Here is a 14,193-nt window from a genome sequence, read left to right on the forward strand (position 1 = left end):
CTGATCATCAATGCTCATCATCAAATATGGGCTAATATAATAGACTTTCCTGGTTAACAGTGAATTAGGCATTATTCAATCTTATAGTACCTAAAAACTCTGCCATATAGACTGTAATCTACTGACATGCATTTTTAAGTAAAGAAGTTCTTGTGCTATTAAATTGACTAACTATACAATCCGAAAAATAAAAAGCCTAATATCTTCCTTCTCAAGGACAATATATATTACTTCTACGCATCACTAACATAATATAGAGGGAACAAATCTTCTAGACTGATGGTTCACAAACTTGACACAGCATCAAACTAATAATAAAATAAAGCTTTTATGAATCTTCCCATATATTGTTTCAATTAGCAACATGAACCATTTTTTTAAACAAGGTGACATTCTCAGACTTTAAATACTGTATACTCTTACTAATACTTTTAAGAACTCAGCTGGACAATTATAAGTCTCACTTTTGAAATGAGATAACTGAAGCTCAGAAGAAACAAGCTCTATGCTCAAGGCCATAGCTCTGCTACTATTTTTTTTCTGTGCTACATGGCTCCTGAAGACGGTTGCTGCATCATGCATTTTCAGGGGTTCCTCTTGCATGATGGAACATATGCTCTTCTGACCAAATCTCAAGGCCATGTACTCTCCTTCCATTTTTTTCTTTAAGTAATTAGTATTTATTTAATGTTTGTTTTATGAACATAAGAAACAACCAACAAGGAATTTGAGGAATCCTTTCTTTATAAGCTAACAACAACAACAACAACAAAAACTGCCATTAGCAATACTGAATTATAACAGCAACTATTACATACTAAAATAGTCATTAAACAGGGTATTAGTCTAAATAAAATCAGTGCCATCTATTTTATATGTCCTATCTTGTTATATTATATTTGAAATACTTAATGTACCTTTCAATTTGTGGAGGCTGTTTCTTGGACTGAACTGCTTTCAGAAATTCAGTAAAATATTCTGGCTTTACAATTGGACGTCCACAGATGAGTGCACATATTGTCTAAAATGAAGAAAATATACATAAATATATATGATCATACATCAACTTTTTAAAAAAAATAAAATGTTTTAAGTTATAAACTAGAAAGAGACTGTTCTATATTGTTTTTCCTTTAGAGTCCTAAATTTATAAAGGAAGAACAATTTATAAAATGTATTTGGTTATTGCTTAGTTTTAGAATACAAGTTACTATAAAATCAACCATTCACAAATTTAATTTAATAATTGCTTTTGAGGGGGTGGTGGTGGGACATGTAACAAAATATCAATCAATTTAAAACATATTCCAATTTTAAAACATTAAAATGTGAAAAGCATATTGTAGACCTAAAAAAATGCATCTGCTGCAGAGGAGACTATTAAGAAATAAATAAGCCTCAAATCAGATACAGTCACAAACTCTGAAAAGATCTGAAACTATTACTATGAGCAATGGAAATGAAAATGCAGAAGACTGGGCATAAATCTATGAAATAATACAGCAAGAGTTTATAAGGATGTTATTAATAACAAAGGGTCTGGCCTAAATAGGGACAAGCAGATATAGGGCACATCTCAAGAACAGAATCTGAGATACTAACCTCCAATATGAATGAAATAAATAACTTACAGCATGAAGTAGTAATGTGCAATTCAATACTGGATTGAGTAAACCATAACTCATGTGACTCCTGGAAAATTATTTAATTGTTCCATATCTCAATTTGTACTTCTAGGTTCTCTTTTGGTTCTAACATTCTATAATTTTAACAATATAAGTTAATTTGCATTTTGGAAAATTTTTCAAAAAACAATACAATGACCATGTTTTCTTTTTTGGCATATGATTAATCAGAAATATGGAAAAAGATAAAAAATATTGAAAAAAGTCTGCAAACCATGTTAATGTCTAATAGAGAAAGATTCACTATTCAGTTCTGTCATGGAGTCAGTATAGTTTCTCAAGATAATCTAACTGCCTTTGATCTTGCTTTACACCTACCACACAAGTGTATGATTGTTTACTCCATTTCCTTAAGTACCTTTACTATCTTAATGGGGATTTCCTGGAGCCCATACTCAAATATTCCAATCACAGTAACAGTATATTCCTACTATAAATTAATAGACATTCTGATTTATGAATCTACCATCTGTGGGTTTATTTGTATAAATTAGTACTACGGAGGCTATTCATGTGCTGAATATATGAATCAATTTCATAAACTTGCAACAATGAAAAATTCTTGATGAGAGGTATCCCCAATCAAGGTACAAGTTTAACTTGAGGTTTGATCTAAGCTGCAAGCCTATGACACTTCTTTAGAGTAATGCTTATATTTAATTGTATTAATTATATTGAACATTAAAATATTTTTGAATCATCTCTATATAGATATTAACCTAAAACAATCCCACATATCTATAGTTAACCTGTTTAAAAGGAGACGAATCACCTCCCAATGTCATTCTTCAATTAGATTTGGACATAAACAAATCTGAGGAAGATGCAAAATCTGAAAACATACCAAAATATATTACTGTTTAACATATAATCAGCATCTTCTAAAGGTACACATCTACATATCTTTAGGTTGTGAAGATTTATTAATGTAAAACTACATAAAAACTTAAAAAGTCTTTGTGATTAGGGCCTTAAATCAAATAAATACTAAAATACTAAGAGAGCTTCAAATCACAAAACGATATCAGAAACTGGAGGAAGACAACTTCACAGAAGAGACATGGCATGCTAATTTTGAAAACAAGCCTCTTTGCTTTTAGACAGCACAAATTATGAACTCCATTAAACTTCATGGTGAAAGGATAACACAAATCCTTTTGAAAATGCTAAATCAAAATCTGAAATCTAATTTTATGTGCTTCTGCTTGTCTCAGATAATAAACAGGTTATCCAAAAAGCCATGCGAACCTAAATAAAGCCAGGGAGTGGAAATATACAAATCTATGACTAAGAGATATGATAGTTTCAAAGCAAATCTTTTTCAAAGTCTGTGTATAGGTACAGGCTAGATGTGGTGGCGCAAGCCTATAATCCCAGCAGTTTGGGAGGTTAAGGCAGGAGGATCACAAGTTCAAAAGCCAACCTTAGCAACTTAAGCAAGGCTCTAAGCAACTTAGCAAGACCCCGTCTGAAAAAAAAAAAAAAAAAAAAAAAAGGGTGGGTAATGTGGCTCAGGGATAAAGTGATTCTGGGTTCAATCCCTGGTACTGAGAAAAAAACCAAAAAGCTTAGTAGGTGAGTAAGCTTAGGTTTATAGAACTTAAAAAATTTTAACACCTACTTTAATGGTAACTTTAACTGACATCATAACAAGGTGAGTACATTCTTCTGTCCAGTTGTTTACAGTAAGTCCTCCAAGTTGCAATATAGCTTGATTTAAAGCAGTTTTCCCAGAGACATCTAAACAAGAAGAGCATGCAACCAAAGGCTCATATTCTACTCTGTAAGTGAAAATAAGTTATAAAAGTTCTATTATTATAGTTATAGACATGGCAATTTTTAGAAATTTAAACCTTTAAGCTCACATCACATTTTTATGTATCATTAAACTTTATAACCTATGAAACTATCATTTCCTAAGTCTTGAGTTCCAGTAAAGATAAAATGATCAAAGTTAACATTATACTTTCACCTATGTCAAGCAACTGAACTCCCATTATGGTTCTCAGAGCCTGCACAAACTGCCATTCACTTTTATCACTACCTATGATTGACAAATGTATAACCACAAGGGTTCACTACTGTGCTAGGAACTTAATTATATTGATACCCTGTTTTCAATTCATTATCCATAAATACTCTTATCTTTTAGAACTATTTGATATAAAATAAAACTGTTCATTTTAATGTCAAATTTAAAACTTCTCACCTGAATTTACTTTCAAATACTCCAAAGGTAACCCTATCTCCTGTCTTCAAAGTTTGAGAAAGGCCATTCTGCATTTTTTCCTCATTAACAAAGGTACCATACTTAGAATTATCTTTTATCGTTAATGTAGGGATTTCATTTATTTGACTCTGAAAAAAAAATCAACAAATAATTTATAGTCTTTTACCACTCAGAAATTCAATTTTCAAGGAAAGGATTTGAAAAGATGAATAACTTTTTGAACAAGCAAAAGCTAAGTAGACAATATAATTTAAGGTTGCCTTCAGGAATAATCACTGAAGTGGCAATTAATAATTTCTTAAGAAAATTTCTTAAACCCAGATTACTGCTTTTATAACATATATTGGCTTTTTTTAAAATCAGTGCAATTATATTAATAATCCTATGTTATAGGATTTTCCTGACTCTGATTTCACACATTTTAGAAGTTTTTGTTTTGGGACAGTTTGTTTCACATATAATATGTCAGTTTCATTTCCAAAAAATTCTTTTTTCCTTTTTAAATGATCAAAATCACATTGTAAAAACTGGTCCAATAAGAATAAAGAGTTAAAAGCTAGAGTTTCTTACTTATAGTAATAATTTACTTTTTCTGTAGGAATTTCAATAATGTTTCTCTATACCTAAAAGAACAGACACAAAACCAAAATATCACAAAATGAACCCAGTTTTTGCTATATGTGGTCACTGCTCAAAATAATGGATTGCCTTTTTTTAGTACCACAAACATTATTGTGAGCACAGGTATTTATATACATTTCTCTTTTCATACATTTGTATCCATGGTTGTGATTAAATAAATCACAAGCGATTTGTGTTATTAAAATAAATCATCAAGGGGCTGGGGTTGTGGCTCAGTGGTACAGGCTTACCTAGCATGTATGAAACATTGGGTTTGATCCTCAGCACCATATAAAAATAAATAAAATAAAGGTATTGTGTCCATCTACAACTAAAAATATTTAAAATAATTAAATAAATAAATCACCAAAGCTATTCAAAGGAGCTGTGTGGCATACTTGAGAATGATCTTTCCTTGTACAAGAAAATGATTTTTTACTGTGAAATTTTGTTTTATAAGGGAAATGCTTGTGTCCATAGGGAGAGTCATGAAGGTCCAATCATTCACTGTTCTATTCCTAGACTTGGTATGATGACTGATACACATTACCCACTCAATAAATGTGCTGTAATTTGGATCTGGAGTGCCTCCCAAAGGTCTATGTGTTCAAGGCTCAGTTGTCAGCCTATGGTTCCACTGGGAGGTGGTGGGATCTTTAAAGATGAGCCTAATGAAAGGAAGTATGTCCCTGAAGAGGACGTTGGAACCTTGGCTCTTGCTCTTTGTGCTTCCAGGCTGCCATGGAAGTGAGTAGTTACCTCCACCAAGAACTCCTACCATAATGTACTATGAGGTAATGGGTCCATGGCAATATGGCAAAGCAACCATGGACTCAAACTATGAGCCAAAATAAAACTTCTTCTCTTTAGATTTCATCACAGTGATAAAAAGCTAACACAAAATGTTAAGAAAATAAATACAAACATGCTCTACTTCCTCTGAGTTTCTAAATCACTAAGAGTAAGTTACTAACACAGAAACTTCAAACATAAATATCACTGGTACCACTGCCAACTATAAGGATTTTTTTTTTTTTTTGGTAGTATTGCTAATTAAATGCAATGTTAGCCAAGTGGTCTGCCACAGGGCAATACCCCCATCCCAAATTATAAGTACTTAATTTTGTTAACATTAAGATAAAAATCCAGGGGCTGGGGTGTGGCTCAGTGGTAAAGCACTTGCCTAGTACATGTGAGGCACTGGGTTCAGTTCTCAGCACTTCATATAAATAAATAAAAGTCCATCAACAACTTAAAAAAATCCAGTTCTATGAAAACAAAAGGTCCAATGAACTTTCATATGCACCAAGATAATCTGTAATGATTTCAGTTGCCTTACTTCAAACTAGTGAAATAAAATTAGTAACATACCAGATTGGTTAGAGAAAAGTTAGCTGTTAACACAGCATGATTTCGACTGATTGACTGATCCTCTTCAATTAAAATGGCACAGTTTTTCCTTCCAACAATGTACTCAATACCAGTCAAAAGTCTGTATGGTTCTCCTAAGCAAAAAAAAAAAAAAGAAAAAAAAAGTAAATTGAAGACACATGTGTAAATACACATACATACATATACGTGTGTACAGAAAATGTGATGTCAAATATTTAAATAAAACTTTTGATGTTTAAATGTTAATCAACTTTGTTTATATCAAACTTGTGTTTTCTAATAAAGCCCCATAAAGGACAAAAAATAATTCCTAAACAGATGAAAGGCTATATCATTTTTCTAAAGGGAAAACAATATTGAAAGAAGTAAATGTTCCCCCTAATTAACTTATACATTTAATGTATTACCAAGAAATCATAATATTGTGTTTGGAACTCAATTACATAGATTCAAAAATTTATTAGGAAAGTATGTTTAAAAGTAGCCAAGAAAAATTTGAATAGTATTACAGGAACTTGCCCTATCAGACGGCAATGTATGCCATAAAGCCATAGTAATTAAAAGGTATGAAAGTTACAACACAGCTATACAACTCCTGGTAAAGTCAGCATGCCCTGCATACCCATGTTCACTGTGGCACTGTTCACAATAGCCAAAATAGGGAATCAGCCTAGGTGCCCATCAAGAAATGGATAAAAAGAAAATACAGTATATATACAAAATGAAATTCATTCAGCCGTAAAAGAATGAAATGTTATTTGCAGGAAAATGGATAGAAATGGAGGTTATCAGCCAGACACAGAAAGATTAAGTACTACATGTTTTCTCTGATATGTAGAAACTGGGCGGGGCTGGGAGAGAAAGAAGGAAAGAAAGAAAAGACCTGAAAATAGTAAATGGACTGTCAAGAAAGGAGAAGAAAATAGGAGGGTATTAAAGAAGGTTGACAAAGCATCACATGTGTAGCCAGGTGTGGTGTACACCTGTAATCCCAGCAACTCAGGATGTTGAGGCAGAAGGATCACAAGTTTGAGGCCTATCTGGGCAACTTAGTGAATTAAAAAAAAATAAGAAGAAAATAAAAAGGGTTGGGAATGTAGCTCAGTGGTAAAGTGAGTTCTCTTCCTAGTACAATTAAAAAAAAAAGATAATGCACATATGGAAATGCCACAGTGAAACCCATTAATTTGTACAATTAATAAAACTAAATGATTAGAAAAAGCCTTCAAACATAAACAGGTACATAAAAGGTCTGAAATGGATTAGGAGTAAATAATATAGATCAAGGCAATAAATTCTGGATGGGATTCAAGTGCAGATTTGGGGGAATTCTGTTTTTATGTTAAACATAGCATCAATAGGAAATGATTATTAGTTTTAAAAACACATTGTAAATCACACATTGTTGGAGTAACAGTATGTTGGGGATTTGTGAAATTTAGCCTGGGAGCAGGGGATTCCATTACCACAATTGTAGGATGATTAGAGCAGTTATATTAGACAAGTTGGAAAGGAGCCCAGGAAAGCCCTGAACTCCATTCTGGAAAGCAGTTTGGACTACATGGCCTGTTAATCAGATTCTTAACCTGGATAGTTTCAAGGAAAAACCTTTGTTGTTTACCACACAACACAAACTGGATTAGGGAACTGATCTATAGCTTGCATCAGATTATGATAATAGTTCATGACACTCCACTACAACCTAACCTGTATCAGTCAATCAGACTGCCTGTCAACTGATCAGACCATGGTTACGTATCAGGCAAATGCTGAGGTGGAACCAATCAAGCTGTTTTGTATGGCTTCCTTTCCTGTCCATAAACGTTGCCTGGCCAAGAGGCTGAAAGAAACGCTCTGAACATCTACTCATTTAAGGTTATGCTTGATCCACAAATCCTTATTTCTTCAAACTCTGCTCAACTTAATTTGTTCCAAGTTTATTTCTTTCAGCAATGCTAGGGTCTGGCATAGGCTAGGAAAGCATCCTATCACTTTGAGACAAGGTCTCCCTGCACTGCCCAGACTGAATTCAAACTTGGCAATCTTCCTTGCCTTGGCCTCCAAGTAGGTGGGAGGGATTACATGGATGCACTATAGGCCCTGGCGGTCTCTTAAGTTTTTCTTATAACACACCTACAGGAGACCTGAGAACCAGTCAGATTTTTTTTTGTTTTTTAAAATATTTATTTTTTTAGGTGTAGTTGGACACAACGTCTTTTATTTATTTTTATGTGGTGCTGAGGATCGAACCCAGGGCCGCCTCCTACGTGCTGGGCAAGTGTTCTACTGCTGAGCTACAACCCCAGTCCCCCAGTCAGGTTTCTTTAAATGAACGTAATCCTAACTTGTCCACAAACACAAAATTTGTGGACAAATCGCAGTACTCCAAGCCACAGGGATGCCCTCTTCTATGTATTTTTGTTCTAGTTATCTTCACATTCCCAGACATTATCAATTTAGCCTCTTCATTGATTTTTTTTTTCCAGTCACAATGTAAACTTTCCGAAGACAAGACCCAATTATAGGTACTTGCTTAACTTTCTATTAACCAATAACAACACACAGGAGGCAACCAGTAACTTATGAGGAAAAATCTCTACTGCTAGAAGTTCAGGAAAGGGGTTGGGGAATCAACTTTTCCCACTGTACAGCTATTTTGGGGGAAAGGTCTGAAATCTGAAAGCATGTTTTCCTGTGTGCCACGTGGTTCTTCAAAAAAGAAAAAAAAGAAACGCTTTGCCCCAGACAGATCGCTTCCTTGTCATCCTGTGGTCTGGCTTTGTTAACTTCCTGGTGATCTCTTCCTAAAAGCCTACGACCAGGTGTCCCAAAAGGAAGGCGTCCGGGGCTCGCTCCATCAGGGCGCGTGAGCAGGTGCTGGTTCCCGTCTGGTGTGGACTGAATCGCCGCACCGTCCCGGAAGAAAATGCGGCGTCCTCACGCAAACTTCCGACTTTCGCATCCCGCTTTCACAGAATCCCAGGGCTGGCACAGAGGCCGCGCCGGAAGGCAGTGAGAGCGGACCGGAAGCGTCGCTCCGCACACTCCACGCAGCAGCTGCTCCCGGGAAAGCCGGGTCTCTATCTTTCCCTTCCACCCTTACCTCGGGCCCGGCCCGCAGCGGGAAGGAGCTTCCACATGGGTCCGGCTCCTCAGGACTGGAGTTGACCACCGGCTGCCTCGCAGCGGATAGCGGATGTGCACGCGATCACAGCATGGGCAATGCGCGGGAACCCTAGGACGTGCGCGCTCCCGGCAGTCGCGCAAGCCCTGTTGGAAACCGAGGGATGAGGCGGGAATGCTATTGAGCGCTAGGGCGCCACCTGGTGGTAAGGAGCAACGCAGTATGAACTGAAAGGTGTTGCATTAAGAGAATGAAAGCCGGGTTTTATTTTAAGGTGTTCATAAAATATAAGATTTTTTTTTTTCTGATTGTGAAAGGAAATAATTTTTAAAATTAGCCCTAAAGCAATGTGATGAAGTCTTCTGATCAAATACGCTAACTGATCGTTTAGTTCCTTGCATTTGCAATGTCTTAAATTTCGGTTGTTACTTAGATCAATAATGATGAAGGTAAGGATTTTACCTGAAAGGCAACTCATTACATTAAATATTTTTTAAAGTTTAAATCAATTCTCCATTTTATCAGGTTCCACTTTCATCTAATCCCATTCTAAATGCTGAGCAGACTACATTTCCAACTGTTCTTTTACTGGCCCATCATTCCCTAAGAGGATACCATTCACCTCTTGCACATTGCCAAATAAACATCTGAGATCACATTTTTGATCATGTAATTTCTGGTTGACAAAAGCGGACTGTAACAGAAAATAAAAACATGCCACTTTAAAAGCTTAGCTTACCAGTCTTTGTTACCAACATAGATGCAAAAATCCTAATACAAGATTAGTAAATTGAATCAAGTGGTATTATAAAAAGAATAACCACACCCAGGTGGTCTGTATTCCAGAAACAGAAGGGTGGATTAACACTGGAGGAAAAAAAAAAATCAGCATAATTCACCAGAATAAATTCTTTAAAAAGGAGAAAATTTTCTGCATCATTTTAGTAGATGCAGAAAAAGCATTTGATAAAATTCAATACTCATTCATGACAAAAGCTCACTGAAAAATAGGAATAGAAGGATCATTCTTGACCTGATAAAAGACATCTACAAAAAAATTACAGCTTACATTATACTTAAGATAAATTATTGATCATTTTCCCTTGACATCAGGAATGAAATAAGAATCTATCTGTTCTATTCTTATTTCCTTTTTCTTGCTACTCGGAATTGAACTCAGGATTTTTTTGAAAAGTGCGCAGTAACACTTGTTGTATAGTTCAGCCTAAATTCACTTGGTAATTGGGATAACGGTCTGTGGTAGCTAATTGATTTGATCCAAAGAAAAAATAAACTTCTCCTAGCTTAATGATAGGAGATAGGTTTGCTGTTTGGAGTCAGAACAGTCAAATATTAGGTTCCTATCTTCAAGGTCTTCCTTGAGAATTCTTCCATGTGGATTATATTTCAAAGGGATGGCTTTCATGTCCTTGAGAAAGACATTGCTGGGTTGTAAAGGTAGCAAGAGGTTGTGGTAGAACTTTTAGGAGGTGGGGACTAGTGAGAGGAAGTTAGGTCATTGGGAGCATGCCTTGAAAGGGATATTGGGACTCTGGAATTTTCCTTTCTCTCTCTTTTACTTCCTGGATGCTATGAGGTAAATAGACCTCCTCAACCATGTGCTTCCTATGTGATATACCATGCCACTACAGGCCCAAAGGAACAGGGCCAAGTGACCATGATCTGAAACCAAACCAAGCCTTTGCTCCTTATAAATTGTTTATCTCAGGTATTTTGTCACAGTGATGGAAAGCTGAATAATACAACCTGTCATTGTAAATTCTTTATCTTTGAAATGTATATAAAATCTTTCCTTAAAAAGGCTAAGTAAGCCTCTTGCTAGCTTTTGGTCAATGCCTTGGTAAAAGCATTATTGCCTCTTAATTACTCTTAATTACAAACCTGATATACAGTACCCAAAATCAGTTTACAAAAATGTATTTGAGCAAATTCACAACTTTTCTGGCCCACTCTTCCCCTGGGAAGGTTCCCTTCCTTATTTTTTTCCCCATGAGATAGTATATTTTCTTGGTAATGATCTTGTTAAATTTGCTTAATAGTTACAGCCTGTTATTCCATAAAAAAGAAACATTATTATAATAATGATGTCAGAGTTTCTCCTGTAGTTTTTGATTAACAATGGTCCACTCTTTATGTGCATAATAGTGTTTACTGGTTGTTGATGTGCTGGGCTCTGTTCTAAGTGTTTTAAGTACATTATCTCATCTATACCCAGCTACAACTTTGTGAATTCTTAATATCTACATTTCACAGATAAGGAACTCAGGTTTATAACCTGTTAAAACATTACACATCTAGCAAGACATATAGCTCACTTTGAACCTCAGTAGTTGATCAAGTCTACACTCCACCTGAGAGCAAGGGTGCTAGAGCCAGACAGAGTTGGGCTCAGATTCCATCTGATTCCATAAGTTGAAAAATTTACCTAACTGCTCTCTACCTCAGTTTCCCAAATGTTGATAATAGTAATGTACACTTCATGAATGCTTATGAGGATTAGTGAAATACATTTATAGGATGTTGAACAGTCTGACATCCAAAACAATGTTGAGAAATATTAGCTTCTATGAGTAATAAAACCTTTCCTCAGCGGCTGCCAAGGTGCCTGGTTCTTCGGATGAAGCTAAGGCCGCATTGGGGGGAGGCCTTCATTTCATTTGGCGATTGACACCATGCCTCACAGCACCATGGCCTCGGTCTCTGAGCTGGCCTGCATCTACTCTGTTCTCTTCCTGCACAACAACAAGGTGACTGTCATGGAGGATAAAACAATGTCCTCATTAAAGCAGCTGGTGTAAATGTTGGACATTTTTGGCCTGGTTTGTTTGCAAAGGCCCAGGCCAATGTCAACATTAGCAACTTAGGGGCTGGTGGGCCTACTCCAGCAGCTGATGCAGCACCAGCAGGACGTCCTACTCCCTCCACCAGGGCTGCTCCAGCTGAGAAGAAAATGGCAGCAAAGAAAGAAGAATCTGAAGAATCTGCTGAAGACAGATAGTCAAGACATTTTTGACTTAATTCTTGTAACATGTTCAATAAAAAGCTGAACTTTGCTGATAAAAAAATAAAACAAAAACAAAAAACCCCAAACCCAAGCACTGACATTAGTTAGATCCCATGGCTCCTAAAGGACAAAATTTGTTGCTTCTGGAATGGCATTTCTCTTTCATGTCTCTAGTCTATTCCTTACTAGCTCCTATGGCTGCTACAAGTTTTTCTCTAAGTTATTTTTATGGTCCATGTTTAGGAAATGGCAATAGTATCAGTACTTAGTCATTGGATAAATGTTTGTTGAAGGGTCACTATTGTGCTGAATCTGGGAGATAAAAGAATGGTAAATTAAAGCTCCCCCCTTCTGAAAATCCCCCAAATTTAATTAGTAATACCCTGCTGTCTACTGGAAGCCTTACCAATAACATAAACAGTCAATTAGCACATACTTTGTATGATTATGTTATAGTCAACAAAAAACATGAGAAGAGATCACTTTTTACTGCAATGTGAACTGCAGATCAACTAAAAGATGGTGACATCCAAGCTCACAGAAATAGCAAAAGGAAGTGGCTATATAATTTTCAAAGTAATGTAATATGTACTACAGTTAATTTTATGCAGCTGTGATTTCAAACTGAATCTTTACTGGTTTTTCATTTCTATTGACTACAAATGGCACCATGTATGGTTCATGTTTGCACGCCTATTTTAACAAATTTTAACTTTAAAAATAGAATTGTGAGAGGGGTGNTTTTCAACAGCTTATATTACAATTTTCTTTTGAGAGATAGTTACTTACTAAATCTTCTAGGAATGTTCTTGTTCTTGTCTCTATATAATAAAATACGGTATTCTTAACTAATGCCTGGATGTGAGTTGGGGTTTTGTTAGATATTGACTTCTTCAATCTGCTTCACAGGTTGTTTGTATTCGCTCTACTTGGAAAGCCCTCTCTCCGAAGTTGAGTTGTGATACAAGACCTCTCATTCTGAAGACTCTGAGTGAACTGTTTTCTCTGGTTCCTTCCTTAACAGTCAATACAGCTGAATATGAGGTATGTTTTCAGCGCAGCTACCTTAGCCTGTTTTTACTTTACAAACCTGAGATATTTTGAGTATACTATGTATACAACCAGAGAAATAAAAAATTGAACTCTATATATGTAATAAAGAGTTGTAATACATTCTACTGTTTTATATAAATAAAAAATATATAAATAAAAATAGATTCGTGCATATTTTATTATAGTACATGATAAAAAGGACTTAGCTATGTGTATTTTATGCATTCATGATATATGTAACTTTACATTTTTTCAGTATTTCTATGCTCCATAGTTTGTGAAGCCCCACCCCCCCCATATGTTCCAAGTCTCAAAAATAGGGAAAAAAATTTGCGGGGGGGCGAGTAAACGGATTTGGTCAGTTCAAACCCCTGTTCTTCCAGGGTTGATCTTTGCATTTTTAGTTGTGTACCAGTTCCTTTGGTCCGGGAGGTCCAAGTAAGGCTGCATTTCGGTGATAGGCGGCGGTGTGTCCTGCAAGGTTGCAGCCGCTTCTCCCTAGGAAAAGGAAGCCTTGTTTTAAATCTGAGTTACTATTCTGCTGCTACTATGTGAGTTAGCGCGACCTCGACAACGAACTTAAACGTGCACTTAAGGAATAGACTTAAATTACCCAGAAGGGTGTTGGCACTGGGTGGGCAACGGGGGTGTGTCGCGCGTTTGTGCAATTTTGCAAACCCTCGTACGGCGCCGGGGTCCGTCCACCCACAACAGGGGCGCCGAAACCGCTATTCCCGCTGGACAAAACGCTCTGGGTCCAGGCGGCGGGGAGAAAGTGTCCCGGAGGCCCCGAGATCGTGTCCTCAGGGACCGCGGGCCTCCGCCCCGGCCCAGCCCCCGGAACTTAGTTTCCGGCCCGCCCCGGAGCCCCGCAGTCTTCCGGCCGGAGTTCTGCAGGTGACATGGCTTTTCCGGGCCGTGTGTTCTTTGCTCGGGCGTCCCAGCTGCCCTGTGGCCTCAGCCCCCGGCGGGTAAGGCGGCGCCGGAGGGGCTGAGGGTCCGGCTCTCCCTGCGAGGGTCGGGCTGCTCCCTGCGAGCGCCCTGCTGGAGGCTGCCTCGGAGG

At 36.8% G+C, this 14,193-nt stretch overlaps 2 protein-coding genes and 1 pseudogene across 6 annotated transcripts in view; 2 read left to right on the top strand and 1 right to left on the bottom strand.

Moving 5' to 3' along the window:
* The window catches only part of Nbn (nibrin), a 33,482-nt gene extending 24,255 nt beyond the window's left edge, over nucleotides 1-9,227 (bottom strand). Inside the window, exons 1-5 of one of the 5 annotated variants that reach the window (XM_015485944.2) lie at nucleotides 9,032-9,227; nucleotides 5,908-6,041; nucleotides 3,895-4,043; nucleotides 3,307-3,466; nucleotides 918-1,021 (exon numbers count right to left, since the gene is read on the bottom strand). In XM_015485944.2, the coding sequence (XP_015341430.1) occupies nucleotides 918-1,021; nucleotides 3,307-3,466; nucleotides 3,895-4,043; nucleotides 5,908-6,041; nucleotides 9,032-9,068 (584 nt within the window). In that variant the 5' untranslated portion in view covers nucleotides 9,069-9,227. Of the gene's footprint in view, nucleotides 1-917; nucleotides 1,022-3,306; nucleotides 3,467-3,894; nucleotides 4,044-5,907; nucleotides 6,042-9,031 lie in introns of those variants that run through there. The other 4 variants (XM_015485945.2, XM_015485947.2, XM_048782775.1 and 1 more) reach the window with 4 other exon arrangements.
* Nucleotides 9,228-9,267: 40 nt separating this feature from the next.
* On the top strand, nucleotides 9,268-12,802 carry LOC107142490 (annotated as a pseudogene).
* A 1,153-nt stretch (nucleotides 12,803-13,955) lies between these two features.
* Decr1 (2,4-dienoyl-CoA reductase 1) overlaps nucleotides 13,956-14,193 on the top strand; it is a 42,575-nt gene continuing 42,337 nt past the window's right edge. Inside the window, exon 1 of the mRNA XM_015485948.2 lies at nucleotides 13,956-14,101. Within this exon, the coding sequence (XP_015341434.1) occupies nucleotides 14,033-14,101 (69 nt within the window). The 5' untranslated portion in view covers nucleotides 13,956-14,032. The remainder of the gene's footprint in view (nucleotides 14,102-14,193) is intronic.

Source organism: Marmota marmota, unplaced genomic scaffold, assembly GCF_001458135.2.
Source record: "Marmota marmota marmota unplaced genomic scaffold, marMar, whole genome shotgun sequence".
In the NCBI taxonomy this organism is placed as follows: Eukaryota; Metazoa; Chordata; class Mammalia; order Rodentia; family Sciuridae; genus Marmota; species Marmota marmota.